This window comes from Orcinus orca, chromosome 20, assembly GCF_937001465.1.
Source record: "Orcinus orca chromosome 20, mOrcOrc1.1, whole genome shotgun sequence".
NCBI lineage: Eukaryota > Metazoa > Chordata > Mammalia > Artiodactyla > Delphinidae > Orcinus > Orcinus orca.
Window position 1 is genome coordinate 55,411,702 of NC_064578.1, and position 26,467 is coordinate 55,438,168.

General features: G+C 47.0%; 2 protein-coding genes across 19 annotated transcripts in view; one reads left to right on the plus strand and one right to left on the minus strand.

Moving 5' to 3' along the window:
- Nucleotides 1–18,414, minus strand: part of TTYH1 (tweety family member 1) — a 59,888-nt gene extending 41,474 nt beyond the window's left edge. For all 4 annotated transcript variants that reach the window (XM_033411907.1, XM_049703477.1, XM_049703479.1 and 1 more), the window contains exons 1-2: nt 18,326–18,414; nt 2,547–2,678 (exon numbers count right to left, since the gene is read on the minus strand). The gene's annotated coding sequence lies outside the window, so the exon portion shown is untranslated. The remainder of the gene's footprint in view (nt 1–2,546; nt 2,679–18,325) is intronic.
- LAIR1 (leukocyte associated immunoglobulin like receptor 1) lies at nt 13,819–21,050 on the plus strand. Of its 15 annotated transcripts, none has more exons than XM_033411926.2 (9): nt 13,819–13,968; nt 14,405–14,440; nt 16,319–16,567; nt 18,834–18,937; nt 19,175–19,285; nt 19,381–19,423; nt 19,506–19,543; nt 19,747–19,799; nt 19,875–20,300. In XM_033411926.2, exons 1-9 carry the CDS (start codon nt 13,935–13,937, stop codon nt 20,233–20,235), a joined length of 1,029 nt encoding a protein of 342 aa, XP_033267817.1. In that variant the 5' UTR covers nt 13,819–13,934; the 3' UTR covers nt 20,236–20,300. The 15 variants fall into 15 exon arrangements, 13 of the variants coding, with proteins under 13 accessions (XP_033267817.1, XP_012393500.1, XP_012393496.1 ...); XM_012538046.3 differs by lacking the exon at nt 18,834–18,937 and adding an exon at nt 18,409–18,478 and having other exon boundaries at nt 16,319–16,615; nt 19,381–19,398; nt 19,875–20,009; XR_004478843.2 differs by lacking the exon at nt 19,875–20,300 and adding an exon at nt 20,345–20,522 and having other exon boundaries at nt 13,820–13,968; nt 16,319–16,615; nt 19,381–19,398.
- Nucleotides 21,051–26,467: the final 5,417 nt, after the last annotated feature.

Below are 26,467 nucleotides of genomic sequence, written 5' to 3' on the forward strand. Positions count from 1 at the left end.
CCTCCTAAGACAGGAAGTTCAAATCCTTCCCAGGAAGACCCACATTGGTCATGAGGAAGCAACAGACTCCCTTTGTGTTAAGACACTGGTATTTCAGGGCTGACCTGTTACAGTGGTGACTGTTACCCCTCTTTCATATCACAATGGTAGTTAAATAATTGATGAGTAGCTAAGTAATTGATTGAGTCTAACCCCTCATTGGATGGAAGCTCTGCTGAGCACAGGGACCGTATCTGTTTTGTTTACTTCTGTATCCCAAACACCAAGCGCATGACAGGAAATGACTAAATATTGGTCAACTGGCTTCTGAAGAAAGGGAGCTCACAAAACTCACATTTATGAAAGTTTATGGGGAAAGGGACTTGTCCAAGGTTCTTGTAGGAGACAGAGGAAGATCTCATTCCGTCTGACTTCTCAGCCCACGCTCTGCACTTCTTTCAATATCTTAACAGCCAAGTTTCCACTACACACCTACTCAGAGTGGCCAAGACCCAAAACACTGACACCAAAGGCTGGCGAGGATGTGGGGCAACAGAAACTCGCATTCGCTGCTGGTGGGAAACGCAAAAGGGTACATTTTGACCACTTCGCAGTTTCTCACCAAACTCAACCTGCTTACTACCATATGACCCAGCAATTGTGCTCCTTGGTACTTACTTAAATGAACCGAAAAGTTATGTGACCACCTAGAGGGGTGGGATAGGGAGGGTGGGAGGGAGGGAGACGTAAGAGGGAAGAGCTATGGGAACATACGTACATGTATAACTGATTCACTTTGTTATAAAGCAGAAACTAACACACCATTGTAAAGCAATTATACTCCAATAAAGATGTTAAAAAAAACCCAGAAAAGTTATGTCCACACAAAAACCTGCACACAGATGTTTAAAGCAGCTGCTTTTTCATAACTGCCAAAACTTGGAAGCAACCGAGATGCTGTTCAGCAGGTGAACAGCTAAATAAACCGTGGTCCATCCACAATGGAATATTATTCAGTGCTGAAAAGATACGAGCTATCAAGCCATGAAAAAACATGGAGGAACTTTAAATGCTTATTACCAAGTGGAAGGAGTCAATCTGAAAAGGCTACAGGCCGCGTGATTCCAACTCTGTGACAGTCTGGAAAAGGAAAGACGATGGATACAGTAAAAAGATCAGCTGTTGCCAGGGGTTAGGAAGGAGGGAAGCATGAACAGGCGGAGCAGAGAGGAATTTCAGGGCAGTGAGACTACTCTGTACGATACTGCAGTGGTGGACGCATGGCATTATACGTTTGTCCGAACACATAAAATGTACAATACCAAGAGTGAGCCCTCTTACGCTAATACGTATAAAATATAACTAATAAGAACCTGCTGTATTAAAAAAAAAACAATTCAGAAAAAAAGAAAAAGAGTGAGCCCCCATGTACACTACGGGCTTTGGGCGGTTATGATGTGTCAATGTGAGTTCATCAGTTGTAACACGTGTACCACGCTGGTGCCAGCGTGTTGATAATGAGGGAGGCTGTGCATGTCTGGGGGCAGGGGGTGGACGGGAAACCTTGGTATCTTCTGCTTCAGTAGTTGTGGCTCACAGGCTCAGTAGTTGTGGCGCACGGGCTTAGCTGCTCCGCGGCATGTGGGATCTTCCCAGACCAGGGCTCGAACCCTTGTCCCCTGCATTGACAGGCGGATTCTTAACCACTGCGCTACCAGGGAAGGCCCCTCTTCTGCCCAATTTTGCTGTGATCCTAAAACTAGTCTAAGGAATAAAATTCATTTGCGAAAAGAACCAAATTACCCATCTGACCTTGACGGTGGGTCGCGGATGGTGTTTCAGATAAGTGAGCAGCGGTTTGCTTGCAAAGCTACTGAAACATCTGTTATGCTAAGAAGCAGCCCTCACTGCTGATGGGGGTGGCGGTGAGAAGGACAAAGCTCAAGGAAAGGAGTTACTTCCCTTTTTCTGAGAAAATCAACAGGAAAACCGAGACATACTTGGGGTTAAGCTTCCGCACATCCTACCCTGCATGTCTGTCTGTCGAGTTGGGCTCCACTGCCTACCTGTCTGTCGAGTTGGGTTGTTTCGGTTCCTCTGTTTGCACGTGCTGGCCTGCCTCGCTCTGTCCCCTCATCCTCCTTGGAGAGCTTCCCTTGGCGATGAGCATGCCTGAGCTGCTTTCTCCCCGGGCTCTGTGATTCTGCCCTTGCAAGGACTTTCGGATGCTAATGATGGATGGTGACCATCAATCCTCCTGGGAACAATGGGCTCCCACTGATACCCCAGGCTTGTGATGACCTGTGAGCATGGCCAGCTAACCCCAGTCCTCTGTGGGGCTCAGATGGGCTGTTTTAAGCTTTTTACCCAGGTATGGGAGGTCCACCTTAGGTTCTTGGGGACACAGAGAGGCCCTCCAGACTCAGTGGGAGAGAAGGACACGGACAGAGACAGAGAGAGAGGAAAAAAAAGGAGAGACAGAGAATTTGCATAAAGTCAGACTAAGCGAGACAGAAGAGAGGAAGAGCCAGAGACAGATGTACTGACTGAAGGAGACCTCTACTTACTTCAGGCACCGAGGGAGTGTTTAGAGACGCTCCATCAAGCGTGGCGGCCGCTACCCACAGGTGTCTGTGGATCAATCTACACAAAGCCAGTCTCAGCCGCCATGTGCTTCAACTATAAAACACACCCGGGACCTGGAAGACAGAGTAAAAAGAAAGAGTGTGAGCTATGTCGTTGGTCATTTTTCACACTGAAAAGATAACATTTTAAAACAGATTGGGTTAAATGAAACATAGGTATAATTACTTTCCATCAGTTTCTTTTTAGTGTGGACCTTTAAACACGCACATGTGGCTAGTACTTGCGGTTGACATTGTATTTTAATTGGAAAGTGCTGGTTTAGGGAGCTGGCTGGCCACCTTAACACCCCACACTCTTCGCAAAGGAGACTCAAAGGAAAATGGGCATCTTCCCTGAAGCAGATGCTCAGACAGTCTCCGGAGAGCCTATGACCAAGAGGCATCACTCAGAGACCTGGTGGGACTTATCCTTTCTGTCCTAAGAGAGATGAGCTAACGTTCCAGGTCTTGCTTAGCAGACCGTGGCTTTTCTGGCTTCCCTTGAACTTGGTGACTTCAGTCACTGAAGACATCTCCAGTCACAATGGCTTTTCTGACAACGACCTCTCGTGTCATTGGATCCTACTGAGTTTTGGACCCTGACTTCATGGTCATGGGGGGCCGGAACAGTGCAGAACACAAAAACAATAAACTGGACATAAGATAAATCTATCCAGATTGAAGTACTCAGAAAAGAAAACGGGAACCCAAAGGAAAATTCTAAGAGACTTGTGGAGCACAGGAAAAAGTTTCTACGTTTGACTAACTGGAGTCCTAGGAGCAAAGAAGAGAGAGAATGAAGAAAAAGCAATATTTGAGGAGATAATGACCTAGAAATTATCCAGTTTTATCTAACTTTAATTTTATCCAACTTTTAATTATCCAAAGTGATCCATTTGGGGAACTTTCCTGGTGGTCCAGTGGTTAAGACTCAGTGCTCCCCATGCAGGGGGCACGGGTTCGATCCCCGGTCAGGGAACCCAATCCTGCATGCTGCGTGGCGCGGCCAAAAAACAAACAAACAAAACCCAAACCAAACCAAACCAAAACGAGAAACCAAAGTGATCCGTTTTTGCTTCCCAAATTGGATCAGCCACCAAGCCACTGCTTCCAGAAGCTCAGAGAAACCCAAGATAAGTACATATAAAACAGTGTTTAGTACTTCAAAGAGAATTCATCCCAACTTTAAAGGAAAAATAACACCAATCTTATAAAAAACATTTCAGTGAGAAAAAAGAGAGAATATACCTTATATCCTATGAATTTATTTGTCTATTTATTTATACTGAGACATAATTACATATAACATTGTTTAAGTGTAAGGTGTGCAGTATATTGATTTGCTACATTTAAATATTGCACCTTGATTACCACTGTAGCATTAGCTAACACATCCATCCCGTCACACAGTTGCCATTTCTCTTTTCCTTTGTGCCGAGAACAAGATCTAGTCTCTTAGCAACTATGAAGTCTAGAGTACGGTATTGTTGTCTATAACTACCATGCTATATATTAGATCCCCAGAACTTCTTCATCTTACAACTGCAAGCTGGTACCCTTTGGCCAGCATATCCCCATTTTCCCCACCCCAGCCCTTAAAAAACAATCATTCTACCCTCTATTTCTATGAGTTGGCTTTTTTTAGATGCCCTATAGAAGTAAGATCGTACAACATTTGTCCTTCTCTGTCTGATTTACTTCACTCAGCATGATGCCCTCAGGGCTCATCCTTCCTTTTCCAAATGGTAGGATTTCTTTCTTTCTCATGGCTGAATAATATTCCACTTATAAATATACCACATCTTCTTTAACCGTTCATCTGTTGAGTGACACTCAGGTTGCTTCCATATCTTGGCTATTATGAATAATGCTGCAATGAACATGGGAATTCAGAAATCTCTTAGAGATTCTGTTTTCATTTCCTTTAGATACATACTCAGAAGTGGGATTGCTGGGTCATATGGTAGTTCTATTTTTAATTTTTTGAGGAAGATCTATACTGTTTCCTATATCCCATTTTGGAATTCGAGCAAAGTCTTGATTTCAAAGCCCAACTAAGGATATTACGTGATAAAATATTACAAACTAATCTTGTCAAGAATCCTTAATAAAAATGAGCAAATAATATAGTTATATAATAACAATACTATTTTATAACCAAGTGGGATTTATACCTTGTATGCAGAATGACTTAACGTTTAAAAATACATCGGGGAAAAAAAAAAAAAACATCAGGGGGGGCTTCCCTGGTGGCGCAGTGGTTGAGAGTCCGCCTGCCGATGCAGGGGACGTTCGTTCGTGCCCCGGTCCGGGAAGATCCCACATGCCGCGGAGCGGCTGGGCCCGAGCCATGGCCGCTGAGCCTGCACGTCCGGAGCCTGTGCTCCGCAACAAGAGAGGCCGCGATAGTGAGAGGCCCGCGCACCGCGATGAAGAGTGGCCCCCGCTCGCCACAACTAGAGAAAGCCCAGGCGCAGCAATGAAGACCCAACACAGCCCAAAAAAACCATAAAATAAAAAAACCACATCACTATAACTTTCCTCATTGACAGAGGAAAAAAGAGGTAAATTATATGCAGAACATATGACAGATGCAGAACACATTTAAGAAAATTAAATGGCCATTCACGGTAAAGGAAACAAAACAGAACAAAAAAATACAAACTACCGTAAAATAGGAAATTTCTTAATCTGGTAAAGAAGATGTAAGTAGCCCTACAAAAAGCATCATATTAAACGGTGAAATCTTGATGTCATCATTTATATTCATTAGCGATTCTAGCCAGTACAAAAAAGCAAGAAAAAGGGATGAAAGCCATAAGTATTGGAAACAAAGTAATACAAACTGTCACTGAAAATAGAATATACTGTTGTATATATAAAAAATCCAAGAGACTATACAAACTATCAAAATTAATAAATGAATTTTGCAAGGCTGTTATATAGAAGGTCCACAAAAACCCAACCATGTTTCTTCATAACAGCAAAAAGAAAAACAAAGGGGGGGGGTAGAAATAAAATTTAAAAAAACCAATGACATACACAATAATCTAAAAACATGTAATTAAAGCAATAAATCTAAGAAAGGATGTGTAAGACCACCACACTGAACTACAAAACATATTGAGAGAAACTCAGAAGTCCTAAATTTTAAATAGAGCGTAGAAAGACTCAATATTGTAAAGATGTTGATAGTGCCAAAAGGAGTCTGTGAATTTGATGAAATTTCAATCAAAACCCAGGGGAAAACTAAAACAGAGTTACCATATGATCCAGCAATCCCACTCCTGGGCATGTATCTGGAAAAGATGAAAACTCTAATTCAAAAAGATGCATGCACCCCTGTGTTCATAGCAGCACTATTCACAATAGCCAAGATACGGAAGCAACCTAAACGTCCATTGACAGAGGAATGGATAAAGAAGATGTGGTACATATATGCAATGGAATATTACTCAGCCATAAAAAAGAATGAAATAATGCCATTTGCAGCAACATGGATGGACCTAGAGATTGTCATACTAAATGAAGTAAGTCAGACATAGAAAGACAAATATCATATGATACCACTTACATGCAGAATCTAAAAAATGATACAAATGAACTTATTTACAAAACAGAAACAGACTCACAGACAAAAACAAACTTCTGGTTACCAAAGGGAAACGGGTGGGGAGAGGGACAAATTAGGAGTTTGAGATTAGCAGATACGAACTGCTATGTATATATAAAACCCAGGGAGTTTTTTTTTCTTAGACATACCGAGGGCCAAAATTATTCAATGATATCTTGAAAAAGAAAAACAAAGCTGGAAGACGCACACTCCTAGGTGTCATGAAGCTAGAGTGTCTGGATCCATGTGATATGGCTGCACAGATACACGAACTAAACATTAGAACAGAACAGAAAGGCTGGTAACAGATGCGTTCAGTCTCCTGCTATATGACATGGGATATCCAGGAGCTCAATGAGGACAGGATGGTCCTTCCAATGAATTGTGCTTGTATCAATCGGATTTCCACACGAAAAATGTTTGTGGACTCTTAGCACACAACATACACACACACCATTATTTCCCAAGGACTGAAGATATAAATCTAGAAAGTACATATAGGGCTTCCCTGGTGGCGCAGAGGTTGAGAGTCCGCCTGCCGATGCAGGGGACGTGGGTTCGTGCCCCGGTCCGGGAAGATCCCACATGTCCCGGAGCGGCTGGGCCCATGAGCCATGGCCGCTGAGCCTGCGCGTCCAGAGCCTGCGCTCCGCAACGGGAGAGGCCACAACAGTGAGAGGCCCGCGTACCGCAAAAAAAAAAAAAAAAAGTACATATATAGTTCTGGGAGGAATACACAGGAAGCTTCTTCACATTTTGCAGCAGCACTAAATATAAAATAAAAATTAGATACACTGGACTACAGTAAGATTCAGAAATTCTATTCTTCAAAATGCCCCAATAAGAAAGTGAACCCCAGCTAGACCAGGAATAATCACAATGAACATATGTGATAAAGGACTCACATGCGTAATAAGAAAAAGAGAAAGCTTCCTATTGTTCAGTAAAAAAGTCAACCCAATTTTCTGAAATGAGAAAATGACTCAAATAGACATTTCACAAAAATAACATGAATGTTCAAATGACCAAAAACCATAGTCATTAGAGAAATGCAAAGTGAAACCACAAAGGTACCGCCACCCATCACAGCACGGCTAAAATAAAAAGATGCAAAATTGGAGGGGTTGGTGAGGATGTGGAATAACCAGACACTCAGATTAATTAATTAATCCGTATTGATTAAATTAATACAGTCACTTTGAAAAACGTTCAGCAGTACCTACTAAAGTTGAATAAATGCACAGCATAACACACAGCAGTTACACTTGTAGGTTTATTCCAGCAAAAAATTCACAGATATGTTCATCACTTCACACGTATTAAGAAATTCAAAGCAGGACTCTCCATCGTAACCTAAACCAGAAGCTAAGCAAATGCCTGTTTACACGAGGATGGATACGCTCATTGTGGTGATTGACGCAGTAGAATTCTCCAGAGCAACAACAGCTGAAGGTCCACAGCTCCCTGCATGACTATGGACACATCTTACAAACATCTGGTTGCACAGAAGAAGCCACACACACACACACAGAGCGCAGAGAAGTTTCATGTTGACGTAAAGAACCAAAACAAGCAAATTTAACCCATGCTGTTAGAAGTTAGTGTAGGCATTACCTTTGGAGAGAAGTTACCGGAAAACATGAGAGTGCTCAACTTGTGAAAATTCAACAAGCGGTGCATTTGATATGTGCACTTTTGGTTTTTTTGGGCCACGCCGCAAGGCATGTGGGATCTTTTTTTTTTTTTTTTTTTTTGCGGTACGCGGGCCTCTCACTGTTGTGGCCTCTCCCATTGCGGAGCACAGGCTCCGGACGCGCAGGCTCAGCAGACATGCTCACGGGCCCAGCCACTCCGCGGCATGTGGGATCTTCCCGGACCGGGGCACGAACCCACGTCCCCTGCATCGGCAGGCGGACTCTCAACCACTGCGCCACCAGGGAAGCCCGCATATGAGATCTTGATTCCCCCACCGGGGATCTGCATTCGGGATCTTAGTTCCACAGCCAGGGATCAAACCCATGCCCCCTGCAGTGGAGGCGCAGTGTCTTAACCACTAGACCACCAGGACGTCCCTGATATGTGCACTTTTAATCTAGTACACATCAATAAAAGTCAACACACACACACACACCCCCTGAGATACATCAGAGGAAAACTGCTGAACCCCAAAGACAAAATCTTAAACGCACTGAAAGAAAAAGGATACATTACTTTCAAAGGAACAACGAGAAGAGTTACAGTTCATTTGCAACAAAAATGATTAATACCATATTTAAGCGCTAAAAAAAAAAAAGAAAACTGCCAACCTAGAACTCTACAAGAGAAAACTTCAATATTGGCGGTGAAATACAGACATTTTGGCAATGAAAAATTGTATTATTCACCAACAGATGGGCACCAAAAGAATGAAAGTTTCAGGCAAAAGGAGAATAATCCCAGTAGAAACAGAGACATGCAGGAGGGAAGGAAGAACCATGGAAAGGGTAAATATTTGAGTAAAGATAGGAATTTCGAAGGATGATTCCATCGTTAATGAATTAATAGAACATTAGCCCACATTTACTCTGTATTTGATTTCAAAAATCATTTTGACCTGTATTGAGCCTTGGGCATGAATGCTCTCCAGTTGGAGACCCATGTGTCAGAAGGATGCAAAGGTTGGGGGCCTTACTGTGAATAGTGAGGGATGACAGCTCCACATCAACTTCCGGAAAGAAAAACCCAGAATAACTGCCCTGATGGACCTGCTGGCCTAGGAGGAAGCTGTAGATGCTAATTCTTGAGCATATATATATATAAATTTATTTATTTTTGGCTGCGTTGGGTCTTTGTTGCCGCACGCGGGCTTTCTCTACTTGTGGTGAGCAGGGGCTACTCTTTGTTGCGGTGCACAGGCGTCTCATTGCGGTGGCTTCTCCTGTTGTGAAGCACGGGTTCTAGGTGCACAGGCTTCAGTAGTTGTGGTTCGCTAGCTCTAGAAGGCAGCCTCAGAAGTTGTGGCGCACGGGCTTAGTTGCTCCACGGCATGTGGGATCTTCCCGGACCAGGGCTTGAACCCCTGTCCCCTGAATTGGCAGGCGGATTCTCAACCACTGTGCCACCAGGAAAGTCCCTGTAGATGTTAATTCTTTTAGCCCTTCTTTTCCTAAGCAGTCAGCCTGTCCCCATATTCTCCTTGCATATGCCCTTCAGGTACGATGGGAATAGTAATTAGGATCCAACGAGGAAAACAGAAACTCTTCTCTGTATTTAAAACAGCGAGAACTAAATCCAAATGTTACTCTGAATAGGATCCTTGCACAGGAAAAGAACATTAGTGAAAAAACGTATTAATTCCAAATAAAGTCTGTACTAGTTAATGATTGAATCAATGTTAATTGCTTGTTTTTGACAGATGTACTATGGTTATGCGAAACATTAACATTAGGGGAAACTGGGTGAAGGGCATATGGGATTTTTCTGTGTCTTTGCAACTTTTCTGCAAATCTAAAATTACGACAAGGTAGGTTTTTTTAAAAAATAAGTTAGCAAAGATCTAAACAAACATTTCTCCAAAGAAGACATAAAGATGGCCAACAGGCACATGACAAGATATTCAACATCGCTAATTATTACAGAAATGTAACTCAAAACTACAATGAGGTATCACCTGTCAGAATGGCTGTCATCACACATATATATGGAATCTAAAAAAAAAAATGGTTCTGAAGAACCTAGGGACAGGACAGGAATAAAGATGCAGACGTAGAGAATGGACTTGAGGATATGGGGAGGGGGAAGGGTAAGCTGGGATGAAGGGAGAGAGTAGCACGGACATATATACACTACCAAATGTAAAACAGATAGCTAGTGGGAAGCAGCTGCATAGCACAGGGAGATCAGCTCGGTGCTTTGTGACCACCTAGAGGGGAGGGTGGGAGGGAGACGCAAGAGGGAGGAGATACGGGGATAAATGTATGTGTATAGCTGATTCACTTTGTTATACAGCAGAAACTAACACAATATTGTAAAGTAATTATACTCCAATAAAGATGTTAAAAAAGAAAGAAAGAAAAGAATGGCCATCATCAAAAAATCTATGAATAATAAATGCTGGAGAGGGTGTGAAGAAAAGGGAACCCTCCTACACTGTTGGTGGGAATGTAAATTGGTGCAGTCACTATGGAGAACAGTATGGTGGTTCCTTAAAAAACTAAAATAGAACTACCATATGATCCAGCAATCCCACTCCTGGGCATATATCTGGAAAAGATGAAAACTCTAATTTGAAAAGATACGTGCACCCCAATGTTCACTGAAGCACTATTCCCAATAGGCAAGATAGGGAAGTAACCTAAGAGTCCATGACAGATGAATAAAGAAGATGTGGTACATATATGCAATGGAATACTACCCAGTCATAAAAACGAATGAAATAATGCCATTTGCAGCAACATAGGTGGATCTAGAGATTATCATACTAAGTGAAGTCAGACAGAAAAAGACAAATATTATATCACTTACATGTGGAATCTAAAAAACAGTACAAATGAACTTATTTACAAAACAGAAACAGATTCACAGACATAGAAAACAAACTTATGGTTACCAAAGGCAAAAGGAGGAGAGGGATAAATTAGAAGTATGGGATTAACAGATACACACTACCATATATTAAATAGATAAACAAGGATTTGCTGTATAGCACAGGGAAGTCTAGTAATAACCTATAGTGGAAAAGAATTGAGAAAAAAGAATACGTGAGTAACACCCACATATTCTTTTTCCATATATATATATATATATATATATATATATATATATATAAAACCAAATCACTTTGCTGTACGCCTGAAACACAATATTGTAAATCAACTACACTTCAATAAAAAAATAAGTTAGCAGATACATATTTTCTAAAAAGAAAAGAAGGATCAATGGTGTTGACTGCAATAAAAATGCACAAAATGCACAGTGAGAGTTGTGAGGTTCTGTTTTATTTGGGGACATACTGAGGACTGTTGCCCAAGAGACAGCCTCTCAGAGAGCTCTGAGGAGCTGCTCCGATATCAGCATCTATGTGATTTTGGGGAAGGCGTACATGCCGTCAAGCACACATCTCTGTAGAAAGCTGCTGCTACTCACGAGGAACAGATACCTTAGTTAATGACTTTAGTGCTTTTCTAAGTACGAGAAGATGCAAGAAATTGGGTTCATAAAATCTTCTCCTGAAAATATCTAACTCTCTGAAGGCCTGTTCTGCCAGCTTTCCCAGAGCACAGAGTGCCTCATTCCAGATCCCTGCCTTGAACACCCTTCAGGGTGTGTCGAAAGTGAGTAACTCCAGTGGCTGATGACTCCATCCTTGTAGAGCCAGAAAGAAAGTGACATTCTCTGGTTGGCAGTGATCACCTGGGACCAAGGAGTAGCGACCATAAAAATAAAATAGCCAGTTTCCTTGGCAGCAAAATGGTTTATTTGGGAATCGCAGAAAATTGCTATTTGGGACAGGCCAGCTATGGTGGATCACAGGCAAGTCTAAAGAGATAAAAGGGAGGTCACCTCTTATCGGGTTTTAGGAGGAAACGGGGAAGGACTGTTTTGAACAGAAATTCACTGAAGAACAAGAGTTAGACGTTTGACATTTTCTCATTGGCTGGAAGCAGTGGTTAGAGCATTGTTGCTGGGGCACGGAAGGATCTTCCTTCTTTTTCTTAAAGCAGGGGATGAAATTCCCATGTAATTAATGTCCTCCCTTGTCTAAATAATTCTCGTCTTCCTTCTCCGTACTGGGAGTGCAGGTTGCACCAAGTGCTACATGCCTGAGAGTTCCCCTTTCCGGGCTTCCCGGCTCCATTTTAAATGAGGTTACTTTGCTTATTTTCACAAAGGGAACAAGGAATCTTGGTGGTGATGGAAATCTTGACTATGATGGTGGTTTCACAACTACCAGAGCTCATTGAATTGCACATATTTAATGGATGCAGTTGGTTGTCTGCAAATTATCCTTCAATAAACCTGATAAAAGCCACTAATGAAGATGAGAGAGAGAGAGAGAGAGAGAGAGAGAGAGACACACACACACCAGAAAAACGCGGATACATAGGGCTGGCTGGTGTTAATCAACGAGGGTGACCCCTGGACTTTACCCTTTAGCCTCTACCATCTGCAAGGCCATGAAAATAAAACTTAATGCATCATTGTCAAGGTGAGAGCCATGTTCAGCATTCAACTTGACTCTGGGGAATCTTGTCTTCCTTTAATTTTTGACTACATAGCCTTCACTTAGTGTTCATTTCTTTGAGGCATTTAAGAAGACCTTTAAAATAGTCTATTAAGCAATTTTAGTTTTTAAAATAATTATTATTTTAAAATGGAGCGTGGTCCACAGATTTAGTCTGAAATTTTGACAGAAAATCTAGTATATTTATTGTTTACTTATTAAGAATTCCAGGGATAGGCAGTCCCAGGGCTGGTTCAGCATTTGGGGAACTTCTATGAACCCTGGATCTTGTATTCTTTCCCCTCAGTTTGTTCAGTATTTCTGCTATTGTAGTCAAGCTTGTTGCCTCATGGTTGCAAGATGGCTGCTGCAGCTCCAGATATCACATCATCATGATATAGCTGCCCATGGACAGGAGAAAAGGAGGCAAAAGTCTCATGAGACCCTCTGTTATTAAGAGACAAATATGATTCCCAGAAACCCTGATATATCCTGCTTTAAGTACCATTGGCCATACTATATGCTCACGTGCCCCCTCTGGACCAATCGCTGCAAATGGGATTGCTGGCTTGCCTTAACCCAAATTTTATCCTCTGCACTCCCCCCATCCCTCAGCTCCAGGGTTGGAACATAGCCACTCAAACAGAACTAGGTTTCTGTTAATAAGGAAAAAGTGAGCATCGGCTGCTGTGCAGACATCAACGTCTGGCACAGCTACCCCCTGGGAGAAGCAGCTCTTGCCTGGCCTCAGGGGCAGTGGACGTGAGATTCCCTGATGGGGCTCCTGTCCTACTGGGCTCCGTGTGCACAAACGCCCTCCCCATCCCTGGTCCTGCTGTTTATTTCAGCACCCAGCTGGGTGCCCCACCTGATCCCAAGCCCAGGGCCAGCTCCCAAGGTCTGTCTCCTGATCACCCAATCCCTTTAGGATTTTGCATGTGCTGATGGACCAGCCTCCCTTTCCCTGGTTCCCATGCCACTTCGGGAAGATAGGCAGAGAACCCATGTGAGTGAGATATTTTTAATGAGCTCAATACCTTGCTGGGAATGTAACATATATTGTAATATTAAATACCTGGAGGGGGATTTGGGGCTTCCCATTTTAAACACAAGGAAATGTTGGCATAAAGTGGTGTAACTCTTTGCCAGAGAACAGATGGCTGTCGTGTGGAGCTGGGACCAACAGTCAAGTCAGTTTGCTGCACAAATCCGTGTTCTGCTTGCCCCACAGAGTGAGAATGAGGCTCCCACCTCAAGGGGTGCCTCCAGAGATGAGTTCAGCCTCATCAGTGCACAGGGGGAACAAACAACTTTTGGAAGCCAGGCCCCACCTCTGTCTCATTAGTGGGAAGCGTGGTTGGGAGGGGAGAGAGAGCTCTTCCCCTTTGTGTGAGGCCGTTGACGTAGAAACCCCAGACAGGGGCCCTAGCCACCACATCCTCTTCTCTCGTGTAGCCTACAGGCTCTCTCCTTCACTCACAAACTCCAGGACGGTGCCGGGGGCAGGGGCTGGGCCATGTCCCCCCGTCCCACCACCCTCCTGGGCCTGGGTGAGTCCTGGAATGGAGGGGTAGGAATCCAGGGGCAGAGGGGCTCTGCTTCCCAGCTCCGTCCCGACTCCAGCCCAGAAGACGCTGGGGCCCTAGCGGGGCAAAGTGGTCCCCCTCAGCTCTGGTCAAGACCTAAGTCTTACCACGGAAGGTTCAGTGCTGGAAATGGTGCCTGGGTATGGGGTTGAGTTCAGACTGAGAAGGGCTGGGGGGCAGGGAGGAACACCTGCTTGGAAGAGGGATTGGGGGTTTGTCCTGAGACTATTTCAGAGCAAGGAGAGGGCTCGTACTCAGAGGCAATGTTGACCGGGGTGTCGGGGAAGTATGGGACGATGACCACCCCCTACCCCGCTGGCTCCTCAAGGCCCCCGCTTGACTGCGGCCCCATGAGGAAACCGTACAGTGGGCGTCTTTCGCACTACAACTTCTCTTCCAGTGCTCTGTCTGGGTCACACGATGCACACACAGGCGGGTGAGTCTTCTCCCCAATCCCCTCTGCACCCCGCAGGCAGATGTAGGTGAGAGTGGAGCCGATCCTGGGGGCCCTGACATACACCTCGAATTGCAAACAACCCCCAGTGTATAACCCTCGCCCAGGTCTCTCCCGCGTTCTCCCCCTCTGCTCTTGATGGCCCCCAGGGACGATTCAGAGCATACAGACCAGGCTGCACCCACGAGCTCTCCCCGCACAAGCCCAGATCTCCCGCGGCAGCCCCTGGGCAGAGAACATGACCTCGCCAAGGGCAGACTCAGAATCCTCCTCAATCCCACCGTCTCCATCCTCCCGTACGGACTGTAGCACACAGTGATGTGGTTTTAAATGATCATTTAAAAGTTTTACTTAAAAACTTTAAATATCTATACAGTATATAATTTATCTTCAGGAAAACCGTAATCTTCCTTCGAGTCCTCTCACAGTTTACCTTCAGACAGACTGAGACCCACGCATCTCTCTTTGGCCTGGATCTGTCTGTCCCCATGCTGTCTGGCCCACTTATCTCAGTTACCTTGGTTTTCTTTCCCTTTCTAAATGCCATCTTCCCACTCAGCTCCAGACCTCCGCACCACCCTGAATGCCCGGTGTCCCCTGTCCCTCGGCCTGGGGAATTCACCCCTGACCTCAGATCTTGGCTCAGATATCTCTTCCCTCGGGCCTCCCAGAGGACGGCAGCTCTGCCTCCTGTCTGCCCCCGAGATTCCCACACTCACCCCGAGGGCATGTACCACCGTTTGTACCCGTGGATTTGCACAATTATTTGTCAATGGCTATCCTCTCTCTAGACTTTCAGCCCCAAGAGGGCAGGCATCCTGGGTGTTTCTCATATTTGTGGAACCAGTGGTACATGGAGGCATCAGTAAACAGATAGATGAGAGCTAAGGTGTGGTCAAAAGAAAGAAAGAGTGAATGAGTGACCTCTGCCAGCCCCCTGCCTCTATGGGATTTTGCTGAATGTGAGGCCAGCTTCCTGTTTCAGGGCTACAAACCCGCTCTTCCCCCTGCCCCCAGCCCAGTTGAGACATTTGGGGTTTCCAGAGCCTCAGTAACAAGGAAATGGAAATAAGCTGAGAAGAAGGTAAAAATACAGAGAAAACCCAGGGATGAAAGCACAGAAGACTCGCATTGGACACAGAGATCCTCGCCTGCTGAGGAATGTGGGATCAGATCTGTGCTCCAGCTCACACACACACACACACACACACAGCTGCTCTGCAGACTGCGTCCCTCACCCCACACAATCCCACCTGGGACTGGCAGCTGCCCTTCAGACCAGCCCAGATCATTCCTACCGACTGAGACCCCTGCTCTCCTTGTCCCAGGAATGACCCGGTCATTCCCGTCCTGTGCCACCCTCCCAGCTGTCTCTGTTCCCCTAGAGTGGCCGTGGGCAGGGAGGGAGCCGCCCCCTGCAGCAGACATGCCCGGGGGCCCAGCCTGCTCTGACACCTCCCACGTCACCCTGAGCAAGACGTGACCAAGCCTCAGGGTCCTTAAGTCAAGTGGGGAAAATCACTCCGCAGTGATGGGAATTTATATGCTCATAGAATGGACCTGGGGGGGTCTTTTGGGGGAGGATGATGGAAATGGTCTAAAATTGGATTGTGGGACTTCCCTGGTGGTCCAGTGGTCAAGATTGAATGCTTCCAATGCCGGGGGTGTGGGTTTGATCCCTGGTTGGGGAACGAAGATCCCACATGCAGTGCAGCCAAAAAAAATTGTATTGTGGTGACGGTTGCACAACTTTGCAAGTTAAAAAAAAAAAAAAGTACCGAATTGAGCAACACAAATGGGTGAATTATGTGATGTGATGATTTTCACGTAATGCTGAGACTCTGCTCTTACCCATCCCAGGGACCCTGCCCAGTCGCTCCACCAGGGCTGAGCCCGACTCTGTAAGCCCCCAGGGGTGGCCTGTGACCATTGTGTGCAGGGGCCCTGCTGGGGCTGAGGAATTCCGTCTGGAGAGGAAGGAAGATAGGAATGACTTCAAGGATGAGAAAACTGTGTTTCAAATTGGTCCACACCAGACAGAGGCCAGATTCAGCATCACCGCTGTGAGTAGAGACGCTGCCCAGCATTATCAGTGCCTCTATCGAAAAGGTAATCACTGGTCTGAGCCCAGTGAGCCCCTGGACCTGGCGGTGACAGGTGAGGAGGTCTCTGCTCTGCCCTCAGGTTTGCCCCAGGTCTCTGGACCCTGTCCCCAGCTGTGTCCTCTGTCCACAGGCTCCCCTGCCCCCTCCTGACTCCCAAACCCTCTGGTTCCCTCTTCCGTCTGCACACACATCTCTCTGCCTTCACACCTGGCTCAGGTCCCTGGAGCCTGGTCTTACCTGGACACCACGGTGACCTGGGCACTCAGCCCCAGCATCAGGGTGGGCACAGAGCTGTCCCTGCTGGGCTGGCGGGGGGTGCGCTTCCAGAGATGGGGTGAGGACAGACCCCTTCAAGGGAACCTGTGTCTTTTCCCTCAGATGGTGTCGACTGTCCTTTCCACTGGGTGAGAATCTGTGGGCCCTAGGCCATGTGTCCCCTGTGGTGTGGCCCACCCTCCATCGGGCACATCACATGGTCCTAGACCCCTGACCAGGGCTGGATGGTGTTTTGGGGGACCTCTGGGATGAGGCCGTCCCTGTCCCTGTGTGCAGTCAGCCCCCAGGATGTCCTGGAGTCAGCGCCCACTGGGGACACTTTGACCCCCTCCACACCCTCCTGGGGCACTGACCCCGCCGTGCTGCTTTGGGGACACAGGAGTTCACGTACAGAGGACACCCGCTTAAATATGCTACCAAATGGGACAACCTGGAGAAGTGCTAATCTTATTAATACCGAGGAAATATTTTCTTCTCACCTCGTGTGCACCAGACAGCCTCCTGCCGTGGGACTGATGCACATGGTGAATGAGGAGAAAGGGTCCCTGGCTTCCCAGACTTTAGCGGGAGAATTCATTAGAATGAATAATAGGGATGTATATAAGTATACATGGGCATATAAAAATATAAACATATAACTTACAATGTAAAATTTCAGATCTATAATTTAAGTAAATTAGAATACAGTTACACTATTAAATATATAAGTAATACAATATAATATACATTACTATATTGTTACATGAGTAATGTGTGTTATATATTATGTTATCATGTACTATGTATTACTATAATCTGTATATGTAATATTAAAATGTGTACCATAATATATATTAAATATGTATAATTGATATAATTTTTATGTATAGAATAATTATGTATAATTTAAATTATTCATATAAATTAAATTATACATATGTAAGTTAAAAACACATAATTTAAAATATATTAATATATATTAATATATATATTATATATATTTATATTATATTATATATTATATATATTAAAATATATTTATATTTACTATTTAGGCATTAAGCATATTTATATAATATGTAATATACATTATAGATGTAAACATATTGCTATATATTATTTGTACGTGTATAACACATATGCTATTCTAAATCGTAGTAAATGTCATCAGGGGAAGCTCAGGCAGCAATGGCGTTAAAATGCAGGATGGGGTCGTGGATCCTGGACCAAGGACACAGTGTTGAGGAAAGGATGCTCCAAGAAATGAAATTTTCTATTGTAAAGGACGTTGAGGACTCAACCTCTGGAGCAGTGGGAGGGAGGGGGCGCTGACCAGAAGAGGGGATGAAGCGCTCCAACCTTGTGGGTGTACCAGCCCCCAAGACCTCAGTTGGACCGCCTGTAAAATGAGCCATGCTGAGCACAGCACTTAGGAGATGTAAAGGAGGTTATGGACAAAAGGTGCATGCGTGGAGTGCAGCTCGTGGCGGGTGCTGCATCCTCTCACCTGCTAAAGGCTGGGCTTCAGGCAGCTCGAGGACATCGGGTCTTGGCTTCTTGACTCACAGAAGAGCATTTCCGCCCCATCAGGGATTGCTGCGAAAAACAGAAGAGATCAGACATGGGGATTCTTGTGTTTGGCGTGGGAACCCAGAAGGAGGTGAGCAGGCAGAGGTTCCCGCTCTCGATTCCTGCTGGGTTTCCGTCTCTGTAAAGGTTGCACAAAGCGCGGAGAGCAGCGCCGTCCCACGCAGCCTCCTGCAGGAAGGAGATGCTGTGTATCTGCGTCATCCCGGGAGGGTGTCATTAGCCAGGGGTAGTGCAGTGGCTAGTGCAGCTGGCGATCTGACTTTTAGTTAACCTAAATTTCAGTGAAAATTGTCCCGCGTGACTACCGTGGTGGTAACCATCCTCACAGCAAGGTCCATGGGTCTGTTCTAGAGGGAGCAGGTCGGGGTCCGGGGAGGAGACCCCTTGGAGGTGGGGATGGGGGACTCAGAGGCTTCTCTGTCCAGATCAGGCCTCTGACCCAGACCCTCCTCACTCCTCGGAGACACAGACGCATCCGCAGGACAATGACCGTCCTGATGGGCGAGGGGGACGCAGAAGCACGAGCCCGGTGCGTGTTCTTTGGGGAAAGGGGGAAAGAAGGGGCTTTGGTGCCGGTCATATCCCAGCTTGACCAGTGCCCTGCGGACAGAGGACTCCAGCGCTCAGATCCGGTTTTGTAAAGTGGAGATCATGTCACAGGACTATTGGGCATGAGAGATTTATGTGTAAGTGGGGACACGACAAGCGCCCAGCGCGTGGTGGGCATGCCGCCGGTAATCGGATTCCACCCTCCCACCTCCCGCAGGCCTGCCGACAGAGCATCTTTATATTCTCATTGGGGTCCCTGTGGCCTTTCTCCTTTGTCTCCTTCTCCTGGGCCTTTTCCTCCTCCATCGTCGGCACGAGAGAAAACGGGGTAGGTCTCAGGGACAGGGTGGGGTGACCCAGGCGGGCTGTTTGGGGTGCTGGGAAGAAGGCTTCTCTTCTGAATTCACACCCGACTGTCCCCAGGGCCCCCAAGAAGCAAAGGTGAGGAGCAGAGGCCCCAGGAGAGGTGAGGCTCCTGGGAGTGACCCCGGGCCCCCAACCCCCTGCCCCCAGGCAGCCCCGAGGGCTCACGTGTTCTCTCCCCTCAGGCTCAGCCCCGCTGTTGACGTCGCAGATGAGACACCAGGTAAAGACAAGGATGGGGGACAGGTCTGGGAGCCGGGAAGTGGGGATTCAGTGCCATCAGGAAGCAATGTGGTAGGGGGTGTTCGAGAGCATTCTAGAATGTTCCAGATGGGGTGGGAGACCAAATATGAATCTATGAGGCCAGACGTATTTGCCCCCTAAGGTCCACCCCAGAGAACTGACCCCTTGTCCTCTCCCTGCCAGATCTGGCCACTGTCGACAGACTTCCTGAGAAGAGTGGGGAAGTGGACACCTCAGTAAGTGCTTGCGTTAGTCACCTCCTGCTGGGTACCAAAGCCCCTGAAATTAGCAGCTTAACAAAATCATCTCAGTTTCCTGGGCCAGGAATTAGGAATCGGATCAGCTGGGCGGTGGTGGCTCATGGTCTGTCCTGATGTCGCTGTCAAGATGCCAACCAGGGCTGCATTCATCGGAGGCTCAACTGAAGCTGGAAGATCCATTTCCACGATGGCTCAGTCCCCTGGCTGTGGGGAGGAGCCCCATTTCCCCACCACACGGGCTCCTCCATGGCGGCCGGCCTCCCCCAGCAGGAGGGACCCCAAAGAGGGAGGAACAGAAGGCACACTGTCCTCTGTGGCCTCCCCTACAGGTGGCCCTCACTCTGTCATATTCTGTTGGTCACACAGACCAACCCTGCTTCTCTGCGGGAGGGGACTACACAACGGCGACTAAGGAGGCGGGATGTGCAGGGGCACCTGGCGTCTGGCGACCAAAGTCTTCCCCTCCCACAGCCCCTCCCTCACCTCAGCCACCCATACTCACCCTGAGTCTCTCTCCTCAGGCCTCTGCTGCAGGAGGCCCCCAGGAGGTGATATATGCCCAGCTGGACCACCCGGCCTTCACACAGAGGGTGGCCAGAGCTGTGTCCCCACTGTCCACAGAGCCCACAGCCAAGTCCAGCATGTATGCAGTCCTTGCCAGAAACTGACCCCAGGCCCACCTGGCCTCTGCACTAAAGACACAGGAGGGCACTCTTGCAAAAGCCTGCAGTGGACATTTGGAGGGTTTCCCGGTGGAATCGGCCCTTCCTGAAGTCATCCGGTCAATTCTCCTGCTGGCAAGAGCTGGAGTCCTGAGACCCCCAATCAACTTCTAGGAGACTCATTCACCATGTGGCCCCTCCCACAATGAACTAGCTCCTTGGAGAGCACGTGTAGCACTTGTTTCAGAGACCCAGCTGTGGCCCCTTGGCTGTTTCCAGAGAACCAGCTATAGTGCTTGGCCGTTTCCAGAGACCCAGCTGCAGTCTCTTGGCTGTTTCTAGAGACCCAGCTATGGTCCTACAGTCGCCCAGCTGAGTCCAGACACGTCCTGTGAATCCTCCCCTGCCCCCAGAGACCTGTTTTGTCTTCTCAGCTGACTGTACGAACCTTCCTAGAGTTCAGTTGTTGATCTTGAATCTGGGCTACACTTATGCAGCTCATTGCTGATACCCTGTTTTCTGGATCATGCTTCACGTTGTTCATCAATAAATGTCCTCACAGGCCCGACTGCGTCAGCCCTGCGTGTGGCGCTGGGGTACACAGGTTCTAGGTCCCAGTCTCTGCCTCCACAGTCACTCAAGACTTAGTGAGGGAAACGACAAAAAGGGCATCCTTGTTTTCTGATTCAAGTGTGTCTCAGGGATGAGAGAGGGAGATGTCTGAGGGGACTTCTGTCTGGGTCAAGGCGCAGGCCTGCCCCACCTGATACAGCTGCCATCTCCCCCGCCATGTGCACGCCCACGAATGCACGCATGTACTGTACAGACGCATATACTTATGCACACACCCACACGCATGGACACGTGTGGAGTGGGCGAGGGAGTTGATGAGACCACGACTGCACACAGAGGGTCCCTCGGGCTTTAGGTCCACCCAGAGGAACATGCAGGTCCCCATTTCCCACCCCTACTCCAGTTCATCCCCACTGGACGCCATGCATTCTCCAAACACAAGAGGACCCATCAGCTGTAGGACACTGTCCTTGATCTGACCTTCACCCCGTCACCTGGCTAATGCCCTTCAGGTTTGGGATTGGAAGCTGTTCATCCCAACAAGCTTGCAGTTGCTGCTGTAACGAACCCCTCACATAGGGGCACCAAACAACACAACTTATTATCCTACAGTTCAGGAGCTCAGAGGCTAACATGTTAACTGGGCTAAAATCAGGGGTCAGCAGGGCTGCGCTCCTTCTGAAGCCTCCAGGGCAGAGCCCATTCCTTTACCTTTAGCAGCGTCTGGGGGCCGTCTGCATTCCTTGGCTCGGGGCCCCTTCCTCCGCCTTCAAGGAGAACTGTAGCCTCTGCAAATCCTCCCTCTGGCTAGGACCCCTGCTTCTGTGGTCGCACCTCCTTCCCTCTCTCTCACCTGCCTCCTCCCTCTTACAAGGACCCTGGTGATTATATTGGATCCACCTGGAACATACAAGCTCATTCCCCCCCCTTGAGATCCTTAACTCAATCACACCTGCAAAGACCCTTTTTGCACCTAAGCTAACACAGCAGTTGGCTCCAGGGCGTCGGATGCGGACATCTTTGGGGCTGTTATTCTGTCTACCTGAGCGGGTGTCGGGCCTCAGCACCACCTCCGCTTGTGGGCTCCTCTGGGCTTGAATGCCTCACTCTGAATTCTAAGTACCTCCTTGCAGGAATGTTTCCTTCTTCCACTAGCTTGTGAAATGATCAATGTTTGAGAGTCTATTCCTTGTGTCCCTAGAACCTCTACGTAAGAGGAGGTCGGGGAGGAAGCAGTGGAGACTGGAAACGCACCCCACAACCCGTTAACACCCCCACCCCCACCCGGTGCTCAAAGTGACAGGAGGTCCCTGTGTGACAGGACTGGCTGCTCACCAGCACCGTGTCCTCCCTTCCTGGGCTCCCAGCGAGATGATCTCCCCAGCCTCCCTGCAGTTATGTGTGTCCTGGGATGAAGTTCACAGTGGCATGTGAGCTGGATGGACGGAGCTTCTTCCAAGCCTGGCCCGTGAACCTCCCACACAAGATCCTCACGGCTCTTCCCTTCTGCTGATGGGTATGGATGCCCTGGGTGACCTTGGACCCACACGCTGAGTGTGGCACCTGGTTCCCAGATGACCCCATAGAATAGAGCCTGCTGTACCCCTTCTATTCGTCATATTTCAGGTTTCTCTAAAGTTGATGCTTTAACATGGGTCATACATGCATATGCTAGTGTGAAAATTAATAAAGGGAAACCTAATTTAAAACGGAGTTGGGAAGCCCTAAAGGGGAGCTCTCTCACCCCTACCCTCTGCTGCAGCTTACTTTACATTCCTGGGCAGGAAGAAACTTGATTTTCAGAAGGATGATTTTCTCCTCGCCCAGCAATAGCCCAGCCAATGAAAAGAGCAACAGGCTAGCCAATGAGAAACAGTCACAACTTAGCCAATGAGAAACAGCACCAGCTCAGCTAATGAGAAACAGCAACAACTCAGCCAATGAGAAAACAGCATCAGCCCAGCCAATGAGAAACAGTCACAACCTTGCCAATGAGAAACAGCAAAGCCCAGCCAATGAGAAACCACCACCAGCCTGACCTCTTGGTTTTCTCCAAGGGACTTTCAGTCAAAGCAGCCCCTTCCAGCTTCCTCCTTTTTCTCTGTAAAGTAACATTCCTCTTCCTTGTTCTCTGGACTTGACTGTGGTTTGCCATAGTTTGAATGTCCTGAATCGCAATTCCTCTGCCATTCCTAAATAAACTCATTTTGCCCGTAAAATAACATTTAATTTTAAGGTCGACACTGGACACACCTTTTCCTAGATGACCCGATAATATGCCTGAGTCACTTGCATTGTCCCCCCGCCTCCTCCCTCACTGCCCCCCACCCTGCCCCAGCTCCTGAGCAAGAATCCTCTTCCTGGGGTGCACTTATCAAATACAAACCAGTCAACCCAGAGTCCACACCGCACCCCCTCCTTTATGGGGGTCCACAGTCTGGGCCACGATCCACCTGCCCTTGTCAAGCTAGGGCCAAGCACATGACAACTAGGGACGCCCCCTCCACCCCAGAACCTGCTGAAATCATTAATCCAGCCAATCCCATGCCTGCTTACCCTTTCCTGCCCATTCCTTCTTGTGGAAACCACAGTAAAGGCTCCCATTTCCCCCTCACTCCATCTCCTTCTTTCTGTCTCTGGTGCTTCCCTACGTGGCCCTGGTGGGTGGCATGCATGCCCCCTCCTCCTGGGAACTGTGATGAATATCTTTTCAATGGCAGGCGTCTCCTGATCTGCTCCCTCACATTTTAGAATTAACACACAGTATTTTAAAGCACCTCCCTGCTGAGCTGGAATCAGCTTCACCTGTTTCATGGAAGAGGCTCTAATTCCTATCACGTGAGTCGTTACACTTTTGGATCTATTGGCTGCAATAGTTACACAGCTGAAACGCACAGTGAGATGGCCTCCGCCCGGGTAAGGGCTTACCCTGCCTTGGCTACGCAGAAAGCAGACCCCCATATCTGCCTAAGTCTGCTCGTCATCTTCTGTTCCACGTGCACAATGTCAGTCCGCCCAGCGCCCTCTGAATTCCACACCTGGGAGACCTCATGCCTCTCTCCCTGACCCCACCCCCGCTCCATCACTGACACGTGGGCGGGCCTCATGGACGTGTTATATGAACAGATATAACCAAATATATTCTTTCCTCATGTCAGGTCACACAGATTTAGGTCCGTCCACAACTGCCCACTTGATTACTTAGCCTTGTTGCTGAAGCTACAGGGCTTCTAAACAAGGCCACTCCGTGCTGTCTCAACATGAAACACTTGGGATCTGCACGACCACGTCTCCGGAGCGGGACCAGCTGCGCCGCCAAGGACGTGGGGTCACCGGGAGCCCCTCGCCCGGAGAGCCCCGATCCCGCTGTGAGTGGGACGTGTAGGTGGTCACCGCCCTACTTAGGGGTCAGACCTGCGGTTCCCACTCAGATTCAAACGAAACGTTACGGCTTCCCTGGTGGCACAGTGGTTGAGAGTCCGCCTGCCGATGCACGGGACACGGGTTCGTGTCCCAGTCCGGGAAGATCCCACATGCCGTGGAGCGGTTAGGCCCGTGAGCCGTGGCCGCTGAGCCTGCGCGTCCGGAGCCTGTGCTCCGCAGCGGGAGAGGCCACAACAGTGAGAGGCCCGCATACCGCAAAAAACTAAAAACAACAAAAAAACGAAACATTAGCCTGAAGACCCGCTAGGAGGCGCCAGCATTGAGTTCTCAATTTTTTTCGTCTTGTGTATCTTTTTGATAGAAACATAAGAAACCTGCATGCCTGTTACAGGCCTGGTATTTAAAATGTTCTTATATATCTTAAGAATATTTTAAAAATTCAACCTAGATTCAGCCAGCTCTTAAAATGGTGCAATGGCTCTTTTAGTTCTATGCAAACATTAGCATATTTAAACTTTGTACAAACCCTCCACAGAATGCCCTATTCTTTTCACTTTTTTTTAAACAACTTTATTGCAGTATAATTGCTTTATAATGGTGTGTTAGTTTCTGTTTTATAACAAAGTGAACCAGCTATACATATACATATATCCCCGTATCTCCTCCCTCTTGCGTCTCCCTCTCACACTCCCTATCCCACCCCTCTAGGTGGTCACAAAGCACCGAGCTGATCTCCCTGTGCTATGCAGCTGCTTCCCACTAGTTATCTATTTTACATTTGGTAGTGAATATAAGTCCACGCTACTCTCTCACATTGTCCCAGCCTACCCTACCCCCTCCCTGTGAACTCAAGTCCATTCTCTATGTCTGCATCTTTATTCCTGTCCTGCCACTATGGTCTTCAAAACCTTTTTTTTTTTTTAGTTTCCATATATATGCATTAGCATACAGTATTTGTTTTTCTCTTTCTGACTTACTTCACTCTGTATGACAGACTCTAGGTCCATCCACCTCACTACAAATAACTCAATTTCGTTTCTTTTTATGGCTGAGTAATATTCCATTGTACAAATATGCCACATCTTCTTTATCCATTCATCTGTCGATGGACACTTAGGTTGCTTCCAGGTCTTGGCTATTGTAAACAGTGCTGCAATGAATATTGGAGTGCAAGTATCCTTTAGGACCATGTTTTTCTCCAGATATATGCCCAGGAGTGGGTCTGCAGGATCATATGGTAGCTCTATTTTTAGTTCTTTATGGAACCTCCATACTGTTCTCCATAGTGGCTGCACCAACTTACATTCCCACCAACAGTGCAGGAGGGTTCCTTTCTCTCCACACCCTCTCCAGCATTTATTGTTTGTGGATTTTTTGATGATGGCCATTTTGACTGGTGTGAGGTGATACCTCATTGTAGTTTTGATTTGCATTTCTCTAATAATTAGCGATGTTGAACATCGTTTCATGTGCCTCTTGGCCATCCGTATCTTTTTTGGAGAAATGTCTATTTAGGTCTTCTGCCCATTTTTTGATTGGGTTGTTTGTTTTGATGATATTAAGCCTCATGAGCTGTTTGTAAATTTTGGAGACTAATCCCTTGTCAGTCACATCATCTGCAACAAATATTTTCTCCCAATCCGTGGGCTGTCTTTTTGTTTTGTTTATGGTTTCCTTTGCTGTGCAAAAGCTTTTGAGTTTAACAAGCTTTTCTTCTTGAACTAGACAAGTTGATACTAAGCTCCATATGGAAAAATAAAAACGTAAGAATACTTAGGAAAACACACAAAGAGAAGAGCTATGCGGGTAGTGGGGACGAGATCAACCAGAAATTAAAACACACCATACGGCCTCTGAGTCGTGAGGAAATAAGAAAGTCTAGATGCGTCTGCTTATTATGACAGAAGAAACACAAGAAGGATTGGCCATATTTTACAGGCATTTAAAAGTACTGGGATATTATAAACAATGTGATTTCCACGTGAATGGGTGCATTTGGGAGAAGAGAAGCTTTTGCTATGGCAT